Consider the following 23,418-nt stretch of genomic DNA (forward strand, 5'->3'; position numbering starts at 1 on the left):
CTGCGCAGTCTCTTTATTTACCTTGAGCTTTTTGGGATTAAAAGCTTTATATAAAAATGTTAATTTTAACCTAAAATCTTGTGAATATAAAAACTGTAAAAAAAATGAATATAAGTTGTTAATGTGTGTATTCTTATTTTTTTTACCGTTACAGGCTTTCCAAGTGCTGTTCAATGGTGCAGTAAAGTATGATGACTTGTACTTCTCTCTGATCTCCCTGCTGGCTGCGGGATCCCGCTTCGACACTGCAAGACGGCAAGAAAACAAGCCCATCACCCCAGTAGTGAGTTACACACATTCTCCAATATTCACAGTCATCTTGTGCTGGTTGACTTTGCCCTAAATGTTGCTGTCACTCTCTGGTACAGGAAGCATGTTCCTTGCAGTACTACTTCCTGGTGCTGTGGAAGATCCTGGGAGTGCTGCCACCCTCGAAGGCCTATATTGAGCAGCTTAAGAGTGGCAACAGTGACCCCTGTGAGAACGACATCTTGCACACCCTAAGATGGTCATCAAGGTTACGAGTCAGTACCTACGTCAACTGGATCAAGGTCAGTTTTATCACTTTAACAATAAGAAAAAAATAATGAGTTGATCAAGGCGTCTTGAAGTTTTGATGGTCAGTCTAAGTGTCATTCATGCAGTTCATCGCTTCACTCTTTTATCAGGAGTACCTAGTGAAACAGGGAATGAAAGCTGACCACGCCACTTCTCTGATCGAAGTGGCCTCAGCCAAATGCAGTGCAGTGAAATATGATGTGGAGCTCGCAGAGGAATACATCGCCAGACAGGTACACTCTTAGAGTAGCCATTAATGGCTGATATAGATTTTTCTGCTTGTCTCCTAATATATGACCTCATAAATCCTCTCCTCCATAGATCTCATCATTTTGCTGCGTGGACCCCAGCAGCATCCTACCTCTTCACCAAGTACCCTCTCTACAAACCATCTACACATTGGATGCTGTGATTTCCAAAGTGCAAGTGTCTTTAGATGAGCATTTCTCCAAAGTAGCTGCTGATACAGACCCCCACAAATCCTCCGACATCACCAAGAACCTGCTGCCCGCCACACTGCAGCTCATCGACGTCTACACAGCCTTCACCAGGTGCTGATGATGTTTGTATTGGGGGCATCTGAGGAATAGACAAAAATTTAAGGGGGTGTTGTTAACTCTAAATCTCTGTGATTCTTGAGTTAAGGTATGATTAATATCATAATGTCTTTTTATGTTTTTTCAGTGTCTTCAAACACTTTTAATATGGTGCACATCATTTGATCACCTTTTATTGGTGATTTGGAACTTGTTATTTGGGAGAAAAAAACACCTAGAATTTTGCTTTAAATAATATTAGAGTAAATAATGACATTAATTTTAATTACATTTTTAGGTGAACCATCGCAAATAAACATTACAAATCCAGATATGTGAATGGTCTGCTGGTCATATGTTTGCTCAGGTCATACCTTCTGATGAGCCTGCCAGAGGAAGGAGAAAAAAAACCCACAGAAGCTAAACTGCAGGGTTATGCAGCTGTGTTGTCCATTGGATCCACGCGCTGCAAAGCCAATTTGCTTGGTAAGAATTTTGGATAAAATCAAGATAATATGGACTCAATGGCTTTTATGTAAATTTGAATATCTAATCCATTATTGTTCTATTTTACTCTTTCAGGTCAGACTGTGATGCAGAATCTGCCATCAGCTGTTCAGACACTGTGTGAAACATGGAACAGCATTCACACCAATGAATTCCCTAACTTTGGCTCATGGGTTAGAATTTTTTTCCTTCAGCTCTTCGAGTAAATACGCTCTTGTACTACTTCACCTTACACTGATCGCTTCTTTCCCCACAGCGGAACGCCTTTGCCAATGACACTATCCCATCAGAAAGTTACATCAGCGCCATTCAGGCTGCCCATCTGGGGACCCTCAGCAACCAATCGCTGCCCGTAGCCTCCTCGCTCAAACACATTCTGCTCTCATTAGTGCGCCTTACTGGGGACCTCATAGTGTAAGTGTTGAGTGACAGTTGAAACAGACAAATCGTATAAAAGATTGACAGATGTTAAAGATTGCTTGTGTTTTTTGCTGCAGCGCAGAGGAGCCGAATAGTCCACAGGTGATCCGCACGCTGCTGCCTCTCCTGCTGGAGAGCAGCACAGAGAGCGTGGCAGAGATCTGCAGCACTTCGCTGGAGAGGATCTTGGGCCCTGCCGAATCAGACGCTTTCCTGGCTCTCGTCTACGAGCGCCTCATCACAGGCTGCTACAACATCATCGCCAATCACTCTGACCCCAACAGGTTGGACCCCAGCTGACCATATGGTTTTTAAGTAGACTCCTGAAATGCAATCTAAAATAATTTAGTTTAATATTGTTCTGTTTCCAATCAGTGGTCTGGATGAGTCCATTCTTGAAGAGTGTCTACAGTACTTGGAGAAACAGCTGGAAAGCAGTCAGGTCCGCAAAGCAATGGAGGAGTTCTTCTCATTCAAGTAGGACTTGGTCAAAAAATATTTATTTCGAAATAGCTAGAAGTGTTTTGCATCAATTTAATACATCCTTTTTCCCCTCTTGTCTTGTAGCGGAGAATTGGTGCAGATCATGATGGCCACTGCCAATGAGAATTTATCGGCAAAGTTCTGTAACCGGGTTCTGAAATTCTTCACTAAACTTTTCCAGCTCAGTAAGTAGCCATGCAGTGTCTCCCAAAAATATGTCATCTGATTTCCCCCTCTCACATGTCCCATCTGTATTCACTCCTCAGCGGAAAAGAGCCCCAATCCCAGCCTTCTGTGCCTGTGCGGCTCGCTAGCCCAGCTGGCTTGTGTGGAGCCCACGAGGCTGCAGGCCTGGCTCAAGCGCATGACGGCCTCCCCTCCCAAAGATTCGGACCAGCTGGACACAGTGCAAGAGAACAGACAGCTACTGCAACTCCTAACCTCCTACATTGTCCGTGATAACAGCCAGGTGGGCGAAGGTGTCTGCACTGTGCTTCTGAGTACTCTCATACCCATGGCAACGGAGATGCTGGCCAGCGGTGATGGGGCGGGCTTCCCTGAACTCATGGTCATCATGGCCACTCTAGCCAGTGCGGGACAAGGAGCAGGACATCTACAGCTACACAGAGCTGCCATTGACTGGCTCACGAGATGGCAAGTGACTTGGACATAAATTTACCGTATTTTACGGACTATAAGTCGCACTTTTTTTCATAGTTTGGCTGGTCCTGCGACTTATAGTCAGGTGCGACTTATTTATCAAAATTAATTTGACATGAACCGAGAGAAATGAACCAAGAGAGAACATTACTGTCTACAGCCGCGAGAGGGCGCTCTATACTGCTCAGTGCTCCAGTAGCCTATCACTGAGCAGCACAGAGCCCTCTAGTGGATGTAAACGGTAATGTTTTCTCTTGGTTCTTGGTTCTAAATGAATGCGACTTATAGTCCAGTGCGACTTATATATGTTTTTTTATATGTGTGTGTGCTTGTGTATATATGTGTAAATATATATATATATATATATATATATATATATATATATATATATATATATATATATATGTATGTGTATGTGTGTGTGTGTAATCATGTGGATCATAAATGTATGCATTACCTACAGTTGAATCTAAATCTGAACTTTTCCTATTTTTCTTTCAGTAAAAAATACTTGTATCAGAAGAATGTTGTGGAAAAAGTTACAGCCAATGTGTCACAAGGCAAGGTAGGTGTTAAGTCCATTTTAAGGATAACCATTTGCACATCTTGTATTTGTGTGGCACCGTAAGTGAAACACTCTTGTTTGCAGCATGCAAGCATGCTGGAGTGTGCCTGCCACATAATTTCCTACCTGGCAGATGTGATGAATGCTTTGAGGCAGAGCAGTGGCCAGGGCTCGTCCCAGCTCCTGATGGAGGGAGAGGAAAAGGCTATTGAAGTTGACTCTGACTGGGTGGAGGAGCTGGCCGTAGAGGAGGAAGACTCACAGGCTGAAGACTCGGTCAGGAGACAGTCTACTCACTGTGCCTTATATTTAAATATTGCTTCAATTTTTCCAATCATATCTGAGTTTCTTGTGTTTTAGGATGAGGATTCTCTCTGCAATAAGCTATGCACCTTCACCATCACACAAAAGGAGTTCATGAACCAGCACTGGTAATGGATCAACTCGGCATTCCTATGCTATGCAACAGAAGCTTCCGGAAGCTGTGCTGTCGCGCTTTAATTTCCTGCTCTTCCCCATACAGGTATCACTGTCACACCTGTAAGATGGTGGATGGGGTAGGTGTGTGCACAGTGTGTGCCAAGGTCTGTCACAAAGATCATGAGATCTCCTATGCCAAATACGGCTCTTTCTTCTGTGACTGCGGTGCCAAGGAGGATGGCAGCTGCCAGGTGAGACCGAATACTTCAGGTCATCATGGGAAAAGAGCAACTGCGGTAACTTTGGCTTGCAAATCATTTATCATTGACTGCCATTAGCTCATTTCAGACCTCCCTCAATTCATCAGGGTTTGCAACATTTAATCTTTTCCTTTTTTGATAGTTTAGCAAGTTTTTCCTTTACTTTTTGGTAGTTTATTACTTCAGATTAATGCAGTCTATATCATTATATTGTTAAAGGAATAGTTCACCACAAAAAAAAAAATTACTCATGTTGTTTCAAAGCCACAGGAACGGTTGTTGGGTACCTGTTTCCATAGTAATAACTATTGCTGTTAAACTCCCCAAAAGACAAAAAACAACATAAAAGTAGTCAAAAATCTACTAAATAAGGACTTTTGCATTGTCACAAGCTGTAACAATTGAAAACTATTTATATATGTTATAAAAATGTCATTTTATTTCAAATATTACTGAATTCATATTCAGTTCATTTACTGATCAAGAATGCAATATTTAAGTCTCCAACTTTCTGTGTGCAACTCTGTGTGTTATTTCTTGGTTTTAGCTTATTACAACAACAAATGTAGCATTCCTTGAAATTTTACAGCCAACACATAATTTCAATCCTTTTGTACTGCATGGACGGACAAAAAGTAAATACCGTATTTTCCAGACTATAAGTCGCACTTTTTTTCATAGTTTGGCTGGTCCTGCGACTTATAGTCAGGTGCGACTTATTTATCAAAATTTATTTGACATGAACCGAGAGAAATGAACCAAGAGAAAACATTACCGTCTACAGCGGCGAGAGGGCGCTCTATGCTGCTCAGTGCTCCTGTAGTCTACACTGAACAGCATAGAGCCCTCTAGTGGCTGTAGACAGTTTTCTCTTGGTTCTAAATAAATGCAACTTATAGTCCAGTGCGACTTATATATGTTTTTTCCTCATGACATATTTTTGGACTGATGCGACTTATACTCAGGTGCAACTTATATTCCGAAAAATATGATAGTCAAATCCTTTTATTTTTCAAAATAGTTTATCAATGACTACAAAAAATCATTTGAACCCAAACTAGCATAAGCTTAAGTAAGCTTAACTTATACCAAATTTGCAACCTTTTATTTTCTTGCAATAATGTTTAAAAGTTAGGAGTCATTTATTATTTATATATATATATATATATATATATATATATATATATATATATATATATATATATGTTAATATGTTTATTATTATTATTTATTTATTTTTTTTATGTCTCTTATTCTGTCAAAGGCTGCATCTATTTAATCCAAAATACAGTTAAAAATAATAATACTATTTTTGAAATAGTATTGCAATTTAAAATAATGATTTTATATTTTAATATTTTAATAACTGTTCCTTTAATCTTCAATATAGGTGTTGTCTTTTCTTAAGATTTGCGCTTAATTTTCTAGTCTAAAAAGCTTTTTCAGATGATAATTTCAACATTTAAGCCATTTCCACTCATGCATGTCTCCTTGATGGAAACGCAAAGCATGTAGCAGTCCAATTTGATTCCCTCTTCCCTGTGGTGCCCCCTCCTGTCATATACATCCTTTGTAATTTATTCAGAGTAATGAAATGTATCCCATATCCCTGATCTTGGGTCTGTATCTTTGTTTTACAGGCTCTAGTGAAAAGAAGTCCCAGCAGTGGAATAAGCTCCACTATGAAGGAGTCCTCGGCATTCCAGAGCGAGCTGCGCATGCCGGAGAGCGCCATCCGCCACCAGAGCTCCTCACCCGCAGACAAGGGAAAAGTCACCATCTGTGACGGCAAAAGCAGCGACGACGACAAACCTAAGAAAAGCAGCGTGTGTAAAAACATCGAGGGCTGCAGAGAGGATCTGCTCGTCCAAGTGGTACGAGAATTTCTCTGAAACTGTTTTGAAATCAAAAGCGCATCTGACTCACTATAATCATTATCGTTTTACAGACGAGTTCCTCCACTGCAGCCCTGGTGCTGGAGTTGCTCATTTTCCTAATGGACGCCATTCAGACCAATTTCCAGCAGGCATCGGCGGTGGGTAGCAGCAGCCGGGCTCAGCACGCTCTCAACGAATTACACACTCAAGACAAGACTGTTGAGATGACAGACCAGCTCATGGTACGAACCAAACACCTTAAGAATAATTCTAACACTCGTGGATTTCTTGAATCACAATTGCTAACACTAAACATGTTTTTATCCTCCAGGTTCCCACACTGGGCTCACAAGAGGGCGCTTTTGAGAACGTCAGGATGAACTACAGTGGAGATCAAGGACAGACCATCCGCCAGCTCATCAGCGCCCATGTGCTGCGTCGGGTGGCAATGTGTGTGCTGTCTTCCCCTCACGGACGCAGACAACACCTCGCAGTCAGCCATGAGAAGGGCAAGGTATTCCAGAAAACCAGAATGTGTGTTTGTATCTTTGCTGCTTTATGTTTAATTGTGACTACATGGCAATTGGCTGGGTTTTTTTTTGCAGATCACGGTCCTGCAGTTGTCTGCGCTGTTGAAGCAGGCTGACTCCAGTAAGAGGAAACTGACTCTGACTCGCCTGGCCTCCGCTCCAGTCCCCTTCACAGTGCTCAGCCTCACAGGAAACCCCTGTAACGAGGACTATCTGGCAGTGTGTGGACTCAAGGTAACAAACACAGTGAAGGAAACTATGAAGGTTTTATTTCACAGGTTTGTTTCTGCTGACTTTAGTCTTGTTTCTCTGTCTAATCTACAGGACTGCCACGTTCTGACTTTCAGCAGCACAGGCTCCGTCTCAGATCACTTAGTCCTGCATCCGCAACTTGCCACTGGAAACTTCATCATCAAAGCCATATGGCTTCCTGGATCACAGACTGAATTGGCTATCATCACTGCTGATTTTGTCAAGGTGATTTAATATTGTCAAATAAATAAAATAAAAAATGTATAAATTAAAAGTTAAATTAAATGTATAAAAAATGTTGGGCTCAGTAATATTTTTGTTGTTTGACAAGCTGCATTTATTTAATAAAAATTGCAGTACATTTTAAATATTATTACATTTTTTGTTTTAATATGTTCTATATTCCTGTGATGGTGAATTTTCGATGCAATTACTTCTTCAGTTTCGCATGATCCCTCAGAAATTATTCTAATTTGCTTATTTAGTGCTCAAGAAACATTTCTTCTCAATGTTGAAAAGTGTTTATTTAAATTTTGTAGAAACCTTGATTAAAAATTTCAGTATTTTTTTGATTAATAGAAAAATCTTTGAACTTAACAAATGTCTTTAGTGTCACGTTTGATCAAGTTAATGCATCCTTGCTGATTAACTTTGTTAAAAAAATAAAAATTCTTACTGACCACAAACTTCTGAATAGCACTGTATGTATAATGATAATACATGTATTATAAATACATTTATCCTCAAAAGTGACACAGATTTGCCAATATAGTCATGTGCCATCAGTTCTATCAAAAGAAATGTCTCTTACATCACAATTTTTTGCAGATTTATGACTTATCTGTGGATGCCTTGAGCCCCATGTACTACTTCCTGTTACCGAGTTCAAAGATCAGAGATGCCACATTCCTGTTCAACGAGGAGGGCAAAAACATCATTGTGATCATGTCCTCCGCTGGCTACATGTACACACAGGTGATGGACGAGTCCAGCAGTGCCCAGCACGGCCCTTTCTACGTCACCAACGTTCTGGAGATCAACCACGAGGACCTGAAGGTTTTACAATGTTATATTTTCCTATAAAGTCAGATAGACTGCTGCTAGTTAACCAAGTAGATTCAGAACGGATTGAGTGTGTGGCCGCTTGCTGAGTTTGTTGTGTGTTTGCTTCACAGGACAGTAATGGCCAGGTGGCTGGAGGCGGAGTCTCTGTGTATTACTCCCACGTCCTGCAGATGCTCTTCTTCAGCTACAGTCAGGGCAAGTCATTCGCTGCCACAGTGAGCTGCAGCAACATAGAAACACGGAGACTCTTTACCATCAATGTCAAAGGGTAAGATTCCTCTTCTACATTTGTGCAGAAACGTTCAGTCTTTAAATTAGATTATAACACTGGTTTTGTTTTTATCTAATGGTTGTTCTCTTGCACATGCAGATCTAATGGAAGTAGTAAGACATCTCCAGCACTCTGTCAGTGGTCAGAAGTGATGAACCACCCAGGATTGGTGTGCTGTGTCCAGCAGACCACAGGAATCCCTCTAGTAATCATGGTAAAACCGGACACATTCCTCATCCAGGAGATCAAGACCCTGCCTGCAAAAGCTAAGGTCATTTTCTAGAATTTCCTAGTGGTTCTAAGTATAAAATATATTATGAAAGTTTTAATATTTTATTGCAAAAAACAATGTGTGAATCGTTTAATGCAACATCTGTTGTTTTTGACTCCTGAGGCTGTGCTAATGTTTTTACTCAGTTTCTGTGGCTAGCATATGCTCTATAAACTAATTAATTGCAATCAACAATGTTAGATGTGATTAATCACAGAAAACTGTGCATTTGGCTTTACATTTATTCACAGCCTTGGAAATATTATAAAATCATAAAAAACTGTACAAATAATTAATATTAAATTAAAAAGATATATTTGTCTCTGAGTTTAGTGTTTGCATTACTGGTTCATTTTGATTATTATTGAATGCCAGAAGTTGACATAACAAGCATATTGACTCTGAACTATTAAATCTGTTATCATCCTTAGTTAGACATACAAAATAGAACATTCCAGAATCACACACAAGTTCTTAATAAAAAATTTAAATCCACTGCTGTGCTCCTCTTACCAAAATCTTGCATCTATTTTTCTCTTAGGAAATTATATTTCAAATAATAGCACTTTAAAATAAATTTCCACGTAAACCCTGAATCCATTTTAGCGTTGTATACAAGTTTAAAAAGTTGCTCTTTTGTGGTATTGTTATTCACAATTGTTACTCGCCATGAAAACAGCCAAATAAGCAGGCATGGCGTTAAAATGCCAACCAGCCAAACAAATTTAGTCCCAATAACAGAGGCTGGAATGGGAAAAATGTAGTTTTTAATAAAACCTAAAATGGTGCAAAAAAAAGTCTCTCTCTTCCCCTCAGATTCAGGACATGGTTGCGATCCGTCACACAGCAAGCAACGAGCAGCAGCGCACCACCATGATTCTACTGTGTGAAGATGGCAGCCTCCGTATATACATGGCCAATGTGGAGAACACGTCCTATTGGCTCCAGCCCTCCCTTCAGCCTAGCAGTGTGATCAGCATCATGAAACCTGTCCGCAAACGCAAGACAGCCACAGCCAGTGAGTCACGCAACATTTGCTCTGATTAATCACGTTGTTTATTGTTTAGAGAGATTTATGGTCCATTTTGTGTTTTTCCTCATCAGCCACACGCACATCCAGCCAAGTTACTTTCCCTGTGGACTTCTTCGAGCACAATCAGCAGCTGACAGAGGTGGAGTTTGGAGGCAATGACCTGCTGCAGGTCTACAACGGCCAACAAATCAAACACCGTCTGAACTCTACAGGGATGTATGTGGCCAACACCAAGGTAAAAAACACGATTCCAACTAGCATATTATTTAGAAGTTGCCATCAATGTGTTGCTAAAACATTTTAGGTTTTTTTTTTTTTTTTAACTTGGAGTCATTTTTGTTGGTTCCTGTCAACAGCCTGGAGGATTCACGGTGGAAGTAGTCAACAATAACAACTCAATGGTAATGACAGGAATGAGGGTGCAGGTGGGCACTCAGGCCATTGAGCGAGCTCCCTCCTACATTGAAATCTTTGGACGCACCATGCAGTTGAACCTGACCCGCTCCCGCTGGTTTGACTTCCCGTTCACTCGTGAGGAAGCCCTTCAGGCAGACAAGAAGCTCTCCATTTTCAGTAAGAGACCAACAGACAAAACAAAAAGAAAAGAAAAATAATTAATTACATTTTAAATTAAATAAAATGACTTTTTTTTTTTAATTCAGAATAATACATTGTGAAATACATTTTATGAAGTAGATATTGCTTCATTGCTTCAATATACTGATTTGTTTTGTTTTTTTATGTCATTTACTTAATTAAATTATGATCGGTCATATATGTATATGTGTGAGTGCCATAATAAAAAGAAAAAAGTAATTGTCACATTTTACATATTTCTGTATGGAATTCCTATAAATTACTGATTGCAATTTTTTATTAAATTATTATTATCATTTTATTTTGTTGTAGAAGATTATTTAAGCAGTGATTATAATTATCAATGCTGATGTTTTTTGTCTCAGTTGGTGCTTCAGTTGACCCAGCAGGTGTCACCATGCTGGACTCCATTAAGATTTATGGCAAAACCAAAGAGCAGTTTGGCTGGCCAGACGAGCCCCCCGAGGACTTCCCCTCGGCTGCAGTCAACAACGTGTGTAGCCCCAACCTAAACCAGGGCAATGGCACCGTAGACAGTGAGATCACCAGCCCCATCACAACAAGCGGCACTGTACTAGAGAGGTACATTTGTCTTCTAAGCCAGTGTGCTCTGATTTCAACATTTTATTTAATATGATTTCCTGTAAAGAAAAAAAAACATGTCTTCTATCTTTGTCTTCATTACACTTAATTCACTGCATTTAATCTATATTATTGTCTCAAGAGTGTCCGTAATTGATGTCAATTAACGTAACTGAAATGAAGAGCAGAGGAGAGAGAAGGGAATGGGGGGTGTGTGCGACGTGTCCAGTGCATGGCTGCCATCATAATGACGTTGTGCATGCTTACGTTTTCTGTGTTTGACATACAAATCATTTTTACACATTTCTTTTCTGTGATCCTCACACATTTTTCTTTTTCTTTGCTCCCTAAAACAATAAAAAAAAGTTGTGAAACTGAGTCCTTATCAGCCTTGGACCGGTTAGTAACCGCCCTTTCTCTGCTTGTGTGCATGGTGGTTTGCTTGTGTGTGTGTGTGTGTGTGTGTGTGTGTGTTTGAGAGAGAGTCAGACTGAGCTTGCTCTGCTGTAGATCATGCAGGACAAACAACAGCATTTATAAAGGCATTAGTAATCAAATAGGTGTTTTACTTTAATGTTTTTAACGTTTGATAATGTTTTATAGTTTGAAAATGCCAATGCTTTGAGTGATGTAAAATTGGGATATGTTAGTATGGACTATTATAATTTGAATATTATACATTGCTTTCCCTATCTAACTGTTGTCTGATCTCTAGGTTGGTGGTCAGCTCACTGGAAGCTCTAGAGAGCTGCTTTGCTGTGGGTTCCCCCAATGAAAAGGTAAGGAAATCTTGTTCTTTTTGTGATTTAGAATTATCAAAAGTACCAGTACCAGGTGATCCAAAATTGGAATACATATATATATATAAATAATATTTCTGTTTAACTTTCTCATTTCTTTTTTTAGTAATTTTAATGCTTCTAGTTCATTTTACAAGTTTTTACAGTTTTTATTTTTATGGTTTATTTTATATTTTATTTCAGTTAACAAAAACAGTTTTGAATAGTTTTAATGCAAAATTACAGCACTGCTTTTTGCTGAGGGGTTTCAGAACGACATTTTCATTCACTTGTGACATTCCATCCGTATGATCTATAGGAGAAAAATAAATCTGCTGCTCTAGAGTTGGCCACTCTCCTCCTGTCCATCCCCACTCCTGCTGGAGTACTACAGCAAACCAAGGGCCTTCTGGCTAGCCTGCACACCAGCCGCACAGCCTACCACAACCACAAGGTACAAACATGATCGCTGCCAATCAGAACTTTATTCTGTTTTAGACATGAATCACCATATCTTTAAACTCCGCTTTCTAATTGGTGCTTAATCTGTGTTTAGGATCAGTCTCTGCTGGGCAATGCAGTACAGTGTCTGAACAGCTGTAGTAAAGAAGGGAAGGAGCTGGACCCTGATGTGTTCCAGAGGCTCGTGATTACAGCCCGCTCCATCGCCATCATGAGACCCAACAACCTTGTGCACTTCACTGAGTCCAGACTTCCTCAGTCAGACACTGGTACACCCACTGAACTTCTTAGACATTCATCTTGTTGTCCTTTTATGCGCCTTTTTATAAAGTCAGTGTTTTTCTTCCTTCAGATATAGGTGATGATGGGAAGGATGGACTGAAGCAAGCTGATACTGAGAGTTGTAGCTTTATCATGCAGCTGGTCACTAACTTCTGGAAGCTTCATTCTCTCAAACCCAAGAATGCATTTTTGGCTCCCGCCTGTTTGCCAGGTACATAGTCGCACAGTGGTATTTATTGATTTAAGTCACACTAGTAGTTCATTGATTTATTATTTCAGGAAACTGACACGTTTTTTCTTTTAGGTCTAACTCACATTGAAGCCACGGTCAATGCACTGGTTGATATAATTCACGGTTACTGCACCTGTGAGCTGGATTACATCAATGTGGCATCTAAAATCTACATGCAGATGCTGCTCTGCCCTGTACGTATCCTATTTTGGTTCTTCTCCATGATCCTTACCTTTTTAAAATAAATAATTTAGCAGTTCTCACATCTTTCTCGTCTGCAGGACACCTCTGTGAGCTTTGCATGCAAACAGGCTCTGATCAGAGTTTTGAGACCCAGAAACAAACGCAGACATGTGACCTTGCCTTCTCCCCCACGCTCCAACACGCCCATGGGTACGAGCCGTGCCTTTCAGCTTTGTGATTTGTGACTCATACAAACACCTCACAATGAATCAACCCACAAAAATGCATTGCTGTGCTTTCATATCCTAGGAGATAAAGATGATGATGATGACGATGATGCTGATGAGAAGATGCAGCCCTCCAACATGACAGGAGGGGAAGGTGGCAGGCAGGGGAGTCAAGAGCAAAATGAGGTGGACCACGGAGACTTTGAGATGGTGGTGAATTTCGCAGTCCAGCTGTTTTTCACTTAGAAGTGTTAATATATATATTTGACAATGATTAGACTGTGATATGTATGCAGGTCATGCAAAGTCATATAATTATGTATTAAATGGATGCTATTGTGCTCTTTTAAAAAGTCTTGAGTTTGTTTTGGGGGTGTACTAGAACAGGCTCTCATGCTAGGTTGTACTACACCTCTCTCCCCAGTCTTGCATGAACGGCTCGAATAGTTCCTGTATCAAATGAAGGCCCGTCCTCTGAAATACGAAATGTGTTGTGATTGGTTAGCTGGGCCAGTGTGTGTGTTGTGATTGGCAGCACTCTGCACCTGGTTGGGAAATGTCATGCTACTTACTATAGCCGCTGTCTGCAAGCTTCAGTTTAAATATTGCGTCAAAATCAAATCAATTTGAGTGCGATTTAAACCAAGATGATTGTAACCACTCAGATATCATCTGCCTTGGGAGAGCTAGCGTGTCTCACATAGATAACACTCGTTGCCTTCTCTAGTGCAGCTCAACCAGGTCTCGTCCCATTCGTCCAAAATATGCATTGTAGTCCAAACAAGTCTTTCTTGTAGTTTTTGAAAATTTCTGTTAAATAAAATATTTCCTTTGGAAGTGGACTTTGAGCTTTGCAGAAGTTCCAAATTTGTGCAGATCGTTTATATGCTCAAACAGCGACATTACTTACTGACGTTGAAAAAGCATAATAACACCCCTTTCATATACCACGTAAATAACAAATAATCATCACACATCAGTCTTTAAAGAGCCAGCTCCTTAAAAAATCAGCCTCTGGTGAAAAATCTGTAATGAACACTTTAATAAAATAATTAAGATGGCAGTACTTGCTTTAAAATAGGTCTTTGTCCAGTCTACTGTATGTAAAGAAGGCGGTTGTTATGTAATCCTCTCCTCTCTGTGTTTGATCTGCAGTCTGAGTCTATGGTCCTGGAGACAGCAGAGAATGTGAACAATGGAAACCCTTCTCCACTAGAAGCTCTGCTGGCAGGGGCGGAGGGCTTCCCACCCATGCTGGACATCCCTCCAGACGCTGATGATGAGACCATGGTGGAGCTGGCTATAGCTCTTAGTCTGCAACAAGACCAGCAAGGTCACTCTTTACATTTTATTTGGTTAGCAATTTTTGAGATGGAGGCCGCTGGTCAAATGTTTGGAATACATTTATTTTTTGCGCATTTGTACATTTTTGTAAAGTGTCGTCTTATGCCCAACAAAGCTGCATTTATTTGTTCCAAAATACAGTAAAAACAGTACAATTTTGAAATATTATTGCAATTTAACTGTTTTCTGTTTGAATATTTTAAAAACTATTCATTTGTGTGATGAATGTCATTACAGCTTTGGAATTACAGGAGTAAATTACTACTAATTATTTAAAAGCATTAATATGGGAAACTGTTCTTAGAAATTAAATTTCACAGTGTTGCTTTTTTATGTATTTATCAATTAAAAATGCAGCCTTGGTTAACATTAGAGCCTTGTTTGAAAAATCTTAATTGTACTGAACTTTCGACTGGAGGTGCATATGGTCATTCATCGTCTAATGTGGAGTGTATGTTATGGCATGTGTCTGCAGGCAGCAGCAGCAGTGCTTTGGGTCTACAGAGTCTGGGTCTGTCTGGTCAGGCCCCAAGCTCCTCATCCCTGGACGCAGGAACCCTTTCAGACACCACTGCATCAGGTAACTGCCCCCATCTCTTTACAAAACACTCTTTCAATTAGGGGTGGGCGATCTGACGATTTTAGATTGTGATTTTAAAGATGCCCACAATATAATTTTAAAGCCAATAGCAGAGATCATGATCTTTTATGCCCTCGTAAAACTACAGCATTGACTACCTGCTAGATGACTGTGCTGACTGACCAAATTATGTCTTGTCTCCTTCATGTGTCTTGGATTCATGGTGACATATCTGAAAAACATTTCAGTGTGAGCTAGAAGCAGAGCTTTGCTATTAATCTAATTTTGCATTTTATGTCGATTTCAAACTGAGTGGAACATTAGCATGAGTCAAAAATTCTTGGGATTTCAGGTGCGTGCCTAAACGGTCAAATATACACAAAAATATTTAAATGTAAAGTATCTTAAGTATTTTCATAAAGAATAAAAGTGAATGTAAACATTTGGGAAAGAAATGTATCATATTAGAGCCGTTCACTCAGTCTAATGCAAATACATGCTGCTGTCTGTCATTAAAGTTAATCAAACAAGTCAAAGAGAAAATCACTCACTGCTTTTGACTGAATAACTTTAGTAGAATTAATAAGAATTAATTTAATTCATACAGTGAAGACTTTGCCGTGTTTTAAGTTTTACTCAGGTTTTAATGACTGTTTTGACAGCTAATTATTTAATGCAGTACGGTGTTTTAAATTGTACAAATAGATATGTCCATAGGCTTGTTCAAGTCTACATATTCTCTATAGTACATCTCGAAATTGGGTAGATTGCGATTCAGATTGTAGATTGTGATTGTCTGTTATAAGAAGGTTATATTACATTGAGAAGATTGCCCACCCCTATTTTCTGTCATGCTTACTGTATGCTCATCCAGGATTCCTCTTGGCATCCCTTTCATGTCATTGTTTATTTCAAATTTCAATCATTTTCAAACATATGGCTGTTTTTCTCTGTATATGTTTGTGTGCACCTTTAGAAACCCCCCCTTAGCAAAGCCTGCTGTTTTTTTTCCTGTAACAGCTCTGGTTATGCTTTCAGCCCCAGCCTCGGATGATGAGGGGAGCACAGCGGCCACAGACGGCTCCACGCTGCGCACCTCTCCCGCCGAGCACGGGGGCAGCGTGGGTTCTGAAAGCGGAGGCAGTGCCATCGACTCGGTTGCTGGAGAACACAATGGTAAGACTTGATTTTTACTGTTTGCCTGATGTTTTTGAAAGTAATTTCTTTTGAAATTGATTACTTTGGAGAGTGGCATCCACTCAGGACGATGTATGTGTTTCAGTGTCTGGCCGCAGCAGTGCTTATGGAGACACGACTGTTGAAGGACACCCTGCAGGGCCGGGCAGCGTGAGCTCCAGCACAGGAGCCATCAGCACCACCACAGCCCAGCATGAAGGAGACGGATCAGAGGGTGAAGGAGAGACAGAGGGCGACATCCACACCAGCAACAGGTCTGTCTACTGGATGGAGTACTTGTCTCCTACTATAAACTAGAATAAAATACACTTTATATATGTTTGTTGCCTTTGGCTTGCTTAGAATATTTAGAAAAAAAGATCTCTTTGACTGTCCTGCAGGGCTTGCAAAATTTCAAAATCCTTGGTTACCCGAAATTAATTTAACCAGTCTGAATAGAAAAAAAGACCTTTTTTTAATGGAGAAAATTGGATCGGAATGAACTTTTTATGGCCTTAAATTTGATACAACTAAATGTAAGAGGTTTTAAGGACCTGTGAGAACCCTATATTTATGATACCCCCTATAACAATCGGGCAAGGCGGTGATACATTTTGGTAGCCTGACTGAAAAACACAACAGCCCTGGGACATCGGGTTAACAATACTATTAGATTAGAACAAAACTTGAACTGGATTTAGCTGCTTTATAGTTGAATCCAATGTTTCATAGTTAAAGAATTTCACAATGTTGACACTTGTTATGGAATTAGTGAACATACACTTTGCCCAGCAATTAAGTCAAAATTAAAAAAAATCTGACATTTTTAAAAACTTTATTTTGGTGCCATAATACTGATAACAGAGAAGCTGCAGTACACAGACAGACACAGTGGGACAGTTACACTGATTTAATGAGGTCACAGCTATATTTCTAGAGTAATTTACAGCGGCTTTGAATGTGGCTCAATCAATCATAATTAAGGCCCAGAACTATCCTTTTTAGAGTTTATTGTTTGGTACTGTTAAGCTTCTTTAAAACAATCTGTATTGCTATATAAAAGATCAATATTAATAAAGGTAACTTTCTGCGTTTCTATATAATGATTGTCTAACTGCCTGTCTCACTCATCTTTCCAGGTTGCACATGGTGCGTTTGATGCTCTTGGAACGTCTCTTGCAGCACCTGCCCCAGCTCCACACTGTAGGTGGAGTTCAGGCCATCCCCTACATGCAGGTCATCCTCATGCTGACCACAGATCTGGACGGAGAGGATGAGAAAGACAAAGGAGCACTAGATGACCTACTGGCCCAGCTCATCGCTGAGCTCAGCATGCACAAGAAGGTGAGACTACATTAAGAAAGAATTTCATTTAAATGCATTTTTCTTGTATGGAAGCAGAATATGGACTGTGTCTTTTTTGGTTTCCAGGATGTTTCAAAGAAGAATGAGCGCAGCTCCATAAACGAGGTGCACCTGGTCATCATGAGGCTCCTCAGTGTCTTCATGTCCCGCACCAAATCTGGCTCAAAATCCTCCTCTGAGGTAACGCTCTTCTTCACTCTGGTAATACAGTGCTTAAAAGGCTTTATTGTAAAGATTTAAATGTTATTTTTGAATCACAAAGCCTGAGAATTAGACTTCATACCAAACTCAGTTTCTCTTATGCTCACAAAGGCTGCATTTATTTGAATAAATACAGTAAAAATAGTAATATTGTGAAATATTACAATTTAAAATAACTTGTTTTCTATTTGAGTATATTTTAAAGTGTAATTTATTCCTGTCATGGCAAAGCTGAATTTTCAGCATCATTAATCAGTCTTCAGTGTCACATGATCCTTCAGAATATGCGAATATCTAAAGTGTATTTGCTGCTCAAGAAACATATCTTCTTGTTAAATGAATCCTACCGTATTTTCTGGACTAGAAGTCACACTTTTTTTCATAGTTTGGCTGGTCCTGCGACTTTATAGTCAGGTGTGACTTATTTATCAAAATTAATTTGACATGAACCAAGAGAAATGAACCAAGAGAAAACATTACCGTCTACAGCCGCGAGAGGGGCTCAATGCTGCTCAGTGCTCCTGTAGTCTACACTGAAAACATAGAGCGCCCTCTCGCGGCTGTAGACGGTAATGTTTTCTCTTGGTTCTAAATGAATGCGACTTATAGTCCAGTGCGACTTATGTTTTTTTCCTCGTCATGACGTATTTTTGGACAGATGCCACTAATACTCAGGTGCGACTTATAGTCCGAAAATACGGTATATATCTTTACCATAGTTTAATGTATCCTTGTTGAATAAAAGCATTATTTCTTTTTTTAAATTATACAGACCCGGTCTTACTGTGTCTCAGTTTATGTTTTCCTCAAACATTATACAACTTTTTTTTTTATTAAGATTAATTCTTTAAGAAATAAAATTAAACTTTATAATTTAATTTATAATGTTATTATAATTTTATTTTCTTATTTATATACATATTTAGGAAATCATTAAAGCATACTTTTAACAAACCTAATAAGAAAATTTGAAATCTGCCAATAATTAAGATTTGATCAACTTCATCATTTGAAATGTCCCTGACAACACTGATGGGCAGCCACACTATTTGTTTGGGATTTGGCCTTCTTTTCACATTTAGAGTAGTCTTCCTGCCGTGAACATCAGCTACATCAGCTGTTACACTTTTGCTTCAGGAAGTCTACATTTCTAATACTGTTGTTTACGTGTTCCTACCAGGTTTTAGTTTAAGCAGTGAATGTGAAAACTTAATCCCATCTCTGTTTTCTTGCCAGTCATCTTCTCTCATCTCTAATGCAACAGCTACCGCTCTGCTCAGCATGGGAGCGATAGACTACTGCCTGCATGTGCTCAAATCCCTGCTGGAGTTCTGGAAGACTCAGCAGGGCGAGGAGGAGCCAGCGGCCACCAGTCAGCTCCTAAAACCCCACACTTCCTCCTCACCCCCAGACATGAGCCCCTTCTTCCTGCGCCAGTATGTCAAGGTACAGGCTGGGTCTTTATAAGCTTGTGAGAATAAGCTTGCTAGGATAAAAGATATCATGATCTTCAAATTATGGGTGTTTTTCAGGGCCATGCTGCTGATGTTTTTGAAGCATACTCTCAGCTCCTCACCGAGATGGTCCTCCGACTGCCGTACCAGATCAAGAAAATCGCAGACGCTAACTCGCGCATCCCACCGCCAGTCTTTGATCACTCCTGGTTCTATTTCCTGTCAGAGGTAATTCACTTTTGGCCTGTCGAAGAGATTTCAATGAATAATTTAGCATGAATCAACTTTCTTCAATCATCTTCCAGTATCTGATGATCCAGCAGACGCCATTCGTGAGGCGACAAGTCAGGAAGCTCCTGCTTTTCATATGCGGATCCAAAGAGAAGTACCGTCAACTCCGAGACCTCCACACACTTGACTCCCACATGCGTGGCATCAAGAAACTCCTGGAGGAGCAGGGCATCTTCCTGAGGGGAGGAATTGTCACTGCAACATCTGGCTCCGCTCTACAGTACGACACACTCATTAGTCTGGTGAGTAACAAGCTTGTGCAATGCCCTATGAATTTTACTCTTATTTGAGTTTGGTTTTGCATGAAGTTCCTTTTACTTTTACACAGATGGAGCATCTTAAAGCATGTGCTGAAATTGCCACTCAGAGAACGATCAACTGGCAGAAGTTCTGCATTAAGGATGACTGTAAGTGCACAGTGTGTCCTAAATTAACATTTATGCATTTGGCAGATGCTTTTATCCAAAGGGACTTGCATTTGCAGTTCTTGCTTTCCCAAGGAATCGAACCCATGACCTTAGCGTTAATGCCATGCTCAATATTTTCAGTTACAGAAAGGCTTAGCTATTGTAGTTCTCCTAGTTGTAATGTCACTTGTGGTACTAATCGAATTCTCTCTCTGTGTAGCGGTGTTGTACTTCCTGCTGCAAGTGAGTTTCCTGGTGGATGAGGGTGTTTCTCCAGTCCTGCTGCAGCTGCTCTCTTGCGCGTTATGTGGCAGTAAAGTCCTGTCGGCCTCCTCCTCTGGAGCTTCAGGTGGAGGTTCTGGAGGTTCATCTCAGCCTTCTCAGAGCAAATCCTCCAGCAAGAAGAGCAAGAAAGAGGACAAGGAAAAAGACAAAGAAGGTTTGATGACTGATGATCTCAGAGCATTACACAACTATCATTTAGAATAAAAAAAAAAAAACAGTTCCATGGCACTTTTCTCAATGTTCCTGTTGTGTTTTCTGCAGGAGATGGGGCTGGCAGTCAGGAAGATCAGCTATGTACGGCTCTGGTCAGCCAGCTCAATAAATTTGCAGATAAGGAGACACTTATTCAGTTCCTGCGTTGCTTCCTGCTCGAGTCCAACTCTTCTTCTGTGCGCTGGCAAGCCCACTGCCTCACGCTGCATATCTACAGGTACTTAGCTACTAGATGCGAACACCTTCCCTAAACACACTCTCGTGTGTCCTGTGTTTTGAGCTTGATCCAAAAGTTCCATCATGTTAAATCATATCAATGTTTGTTTTGCCAGGAACTCAAACAAATCCCAGCAGGAGTTGCTGTTAGACCTGATGTGGGCCATTTGGCCAGAACTACCCGCTTATGGTCGTAAAGCAGCTCAGTTTGTTGACCTGCTCGGATACTTCTCCCTTAAAACACCTCAAACGGAAAAGAAGGTAGTGATACTTCAATATGTGATTTTAGATTAAATGACTGGGTAGAATTTAATTTCTGCATTTATTTGAAATATAAATCTTTCTTAAAATATTTATTTAGATCAATCTAATGCATCCATGCTGGGTAAAAGTATACATTTCTTTCAAAACAAAAAAATTATAATAATTTTTTTTAATGTGAGTGTTTTGCATTGCAATTAGTGTTTTGATTTTGTGTTTTCCAGCTGAAGGAATACTCTCAAAAGGCTGTAGAAATTTTGAGGGCACAGAACCACATCCTGACCAATCATCCCAATTCAAATATATACAAGTAAGAGTTCCCAGCATGCTCTCATTGAGGTATTCTGGGCCATGGATGTGATAACATCCCTGAATTTTTCATCTATTCACACTTATCTTCTCAGCACCCTGTCTGGACTGGTGGAATTTGATGGATTTTACCTGGAAAGTGATCCCTGCTTAGTGTGCAACAATCCTGAAGTGCCCTTCTCTGTGAGTGACGTTCATGACATGTCACTTTTAGAGGTTGTTTTAGTTGCTATGGTTCTAAATGGTGGCCTGCTTTATTCCCTATTCTCTTAGAACATCAAACTCTCATCTATCAAAGTGGACACACGTTACACTACCACTCAGCAAGTGGTGAAGCTGATTGGCAGCCACACTATCAGCAAAGTCACTGTGAAGATTGGGGATCTCAAGAGAACCAAGATGGTTCGCACAATCAACCTGTACTACAACAACAGGACCGTACAGGCCATTGTAGAGCTGAAGAACAAGTAAGCATGCCAATCAGTCAATTTTTTGGAACAGTGTTTGTAGACATTTGATGATTCATTAAAATAATAAAAAAATTGTGTTCACAGACCTGCTCGCTGGCACAAAGCTAAGAAGGTGCAGTTAACCCCTGGCCAAACTGAAGTGAAGATTGACCTCCCTCTCCCCATTGTGGCCTCCAACCTGATGATCGAATTCTCTGATTTCTATGAGAACTACCAGGCGTCTACGGAGACCCTGCAGTGTCCGCGTTGCAGCGCCTCTGTCCCTGCCAACCCAGGGGTCTGTGGCAACTGTGGAGAGAACGTGTATCAGTGCCACAAGTGCAGGTACGCATTGGTTGGATGTTGTCCAAATACTCAAGAAAACAGACAGAATTGCACTGAAATAAAGATTGTAATTGTCTGTTTTGAATACTCTAGATCCATTAATTACGACGAGAAAGACCCGTTCCTGTGCAATGCCTGTGGTTTCTGTAAATATGCACGCTTTGACTTCATGCTGTATGCAAAACCCTGCTGTGCTGTGGATCCTATAGAAAATGAAGAGGATAGGAAAAAGGTATTGCAGGCACACACACACACACACACATTAAGAATAATATCTAAATAAATAAATAGATTGTAAGTTAAAACAGGAATGTGTACAGCAACAACAGAAAACGAGAGATGCAAACAGACCTGGTCAAGTTAGGAATAGTGTAAATGTAAATGTAAAAAGTCCACTTACTGAAACAGATGTAATGATTTATTGTGTCCAGGCTGTTACCAACATCAACACTCTACTCGACAAGGCTGACCGTGTTTACCACCAGCTCATGGGTCACCGGCCGCAGCTGGAGAGCCTGCTGTCTAAAGTAAATGAGGCTGCACCTGAGAAACCACAGGTCTGTCAGTCTGTCAGCTTCTGCTTCAGATAGATCAATTACTTTTCTCCTGAAAAAAAATTATTCCTGAAATACAATTTGTGGGTGTGGTGTTCATGATTTCACTTCACTTCACAGGAAGATACAGGAGCAGGCGCTGGTCTCGGTACCTCCACTGCCAGTGTCAATCGGTACATTCAGCAGCTGGCACAGGAATACAGCGGAGACTGCAAGACTTCATTCGATGAGCTCTCCAAAATCATTCAGGTTAGAGTTAAATAGAGCTGTTACTATACCAGAATAGTAGTCGCAAACAATTTTCTTTCACATTCCTACCACAACAAATTTTAGTAGTAACTAATATGCCACTGAACTTAAAGAATTTTATGTAAAGATTTAATCATAAATTAAATACTTTAAATTGTAAATGTAAACTTCTTAACAAATTTATTTTAATATTAAATAACTACAGTAGCAATAATAATAATGGCAGTAGTTACAGTTGTTTTGTTAACATTTATTATTATTATTATTATTATTATTATTATTATTATTGTTTTTATTATTAATTATATAATTAGCTATTCATGTGTCTTGTGTTGATGATAATCACGTCCAAAATAAGTGTTTACATATTTTGTACAGTATATATGAAGAAATATTTAGGTGTGTGTATATATATATATATATATATATATATATACACACACTTAAATATTTCTCTATATATATATATATATATATATATCAAATTTAAAATTAAATTAAAAATTATATATATATATATATATATATATATGTATATATGTATGTGTGTGTGTAAACAAACTTTTATTTTGATTGTGATTTAATTGATTTGACAGCCCTGTTAAATATTAATATTTTTAATAATGAAAATGTTATTATTGCTATCATTTTTTTATTGTTATTATTA

General features: G+C 39.6%; 1 protein-coding gene across 13 annotated transcripts in view; it reads left to right on the top strand.

Annotated features, from left to right (window-relative positions):
* Window positions 1-23,418, top strand: part of LOC132129754 (E3 ubiquitin-protein ligase UBR4) — a 49,051-nt gene that overhangs the window by 15,680 nt on the left and 9,953 nt on the right. For 3 of the 13 annotated variants that reach the window (XM_059541475.1, XM_059541477.1, XM_059541482.1), the window contains 55 exons: window positions 155-283; window positions 369-551; window positions 669-791; window positions 880-1,109; window positions 1,462-1,580; window positions 1,677-1,774; window positions 1,858-2,015; window positions 2,099-2,305; window positions 2,397-2,498; window positions 2,589-2,689; window positions 2,771-3,158; window positions 3,666-3,729; window positions 3,814-4,005; window positions 4,090-4,160; window positions 4,253-4,445; window positions 6,050-6,283; window positions 6,358-6,528; window positions 6,618-6,800; window positions 6,892-7,050; window positions 7,141-7,293; window positions 7,897-8,124; window positions 8,244-8,401; window positions 8,504-8,675; window positions 9,492-9,693; window positions 9,780-9,943; window positions 10,065-10,281; window positions 10,671-10,887; window positions 11,254-11,286; window positions 11,603-11,666; window positions 11,986-12,120; window positions 12,223-12,397; window positions 12,481-12,621; window positions 12,715-12,836; window positions 12,924-13,035; window positions 13,135-13,265; window positions 14,208-14,385; window positions 14,872-14,976; window positions 15,997-16,152; window positions 16,259-16,427; window positions 17,292-17,496; window positions 17,584-17,697; window positions 18,955-19,164; window positions 19,251-19,400; window positions 19,478-19,705; window positions 19,792-19,870; window positions 20,091-20,309; window positions 20,417-20,585; window positions 20,701-20,845; window positions 21,070-21,155; window positions 21,250-21,337; window positions 21,428-21,621; window positions 21,709-21,948; window positions 22,042-22,180; window positions 22,380-22,505; window positions 22,623-22,751. In XM_059541475.1, the coding sequence (XP_059397458.1) occupies window positions 155-283; window positions 369-551; window positions 669-791; window positions 880-1,109; window positions 1,462-1,580; window positions 1,677-1,774; window positions 1,858-2,015; window positions 2,099-2,305; window positions 2,397-2,498; window positions 2,589-2,689; window positions 2,771-3,158; window positions 3,666-3,729; window positions 3,814-4,005; window positions 4,090-4,160; window positions 4,253-4,445; window positions 6,050-6,283; window positions 6,358-6,528; window positions 6,618-6,800; window positions 6,892-7,050; window positions 7,141-7,293; window positions 7,897-8,124; window positions 8,244-8,401; window positions 8,504-8,675; window positions 9,492-9,693; window positions 9,780-9,943; window positions 10,065-10,281; window positions 10,671-10,887; window positions 11,254-11,286; window positions 11,603-11,666; window positions 11,986-12,120; window positions 12,223-12,397; window positions 12,481-12,621; window positions 12,715-12,836; window positions 12,924-13,035; window positions 13,135-13,265; window positions 14,208-14,385; window positions 14,872-14,976; window positions 15,997-16,152; window positions 16,259-16,427; window positions 17,292-17,496; window positions 17,584-17,697; window positions 18,955-19,164; window positions 19,251-19,400; window positions 19,478-19,705; window positions 19,792-19,870; window positions 20,091-20,309; window positions 20,417-20,585; window positions 20,701-20,845; window positions 21,070-21,155; window positions 21,250-21,337; window positions 21,428-21,621; window positions 21,709-21,948; window positions 22,042-22,180; window positions 22,380-22,505; window positions 22,623-22,751 (8,658 nt within the window). The remainder of the gene's footprint in view (window positions 1-154; window positions 284-368; window positions 552-668; window positions 792-879; window positions 1,110-1,461; window positions 1,581-1,676; window positions 1,775-1,857; window positions 2,016-2,098; window positions 2,306-2,396; window positions 2,499-2,588; window positions 2,690-2,770; window positions 3,159-3,665; window positions 3,730-3,813; window positions 4,006-4,089; window positions 4,161-4,252; window positions 4,446-6,049; window positions 6,284-6,357; window positions 6,529-6,617; window positions 6,801-6,891; window positions 7,051-7,140; window positions 7,294-7,896; window positions 8,125-8,243; window positions 8,402-8,503; window positions 8,676-9,491; window positions 9,694-9,779; window positions 9,944-10,064; window positions 10,282-10,670; window positions 10,888-11,253; window positions 11,287-11,602; window positions 11,667-11,985; window positions 12,121-12,222; window positions 12,398-12,480; window positions 12,622-12,714; window positions 12,837-12,923; window positions 13,036-13,134; window positions 13,266-14,207; window positions 14,386-14,871; window positions 14,977-15,996; window positions 16,153-16,258; window positions 16,428-17,291; window positions 17,497-17,583; window positions 17,698-18,954; window positions 19,165-19,250; window positions 19,401-19,477; window positions 19,706-19,791; window positions 19,871-20,090; window positions 20,310-20,416; window positions 20,586-20,700; window positions 20,846-21,069; window positions 21,156-21,249; window positions 21,338-21,427; window positions 21,622-21,708; window positions 21,949-22,041; window positions 22,181-22,379; window positions 22,506-22,622; window positions 22,752-23,418) is intronic. The other 10 variants (XM_059541478.1, XM_059541479.1, XM_059541486.1 and 7 more) reach the window with 7 other exon arrangements.

The sequence above is a fragment of the Carassius carassius genome, chromosome 46 (assembly GCF_963082965.1).
Source record: "Carassius carassius chromosome 46, fCarCar2.1, whole genome shotgun sequence".
NCBI classification, from domain to species: Eukaryota; Metazoa; Chordata; class Actinopteri; order Cypriniformes; family Cyprinidae; genus Carassius; species Carassius carassius.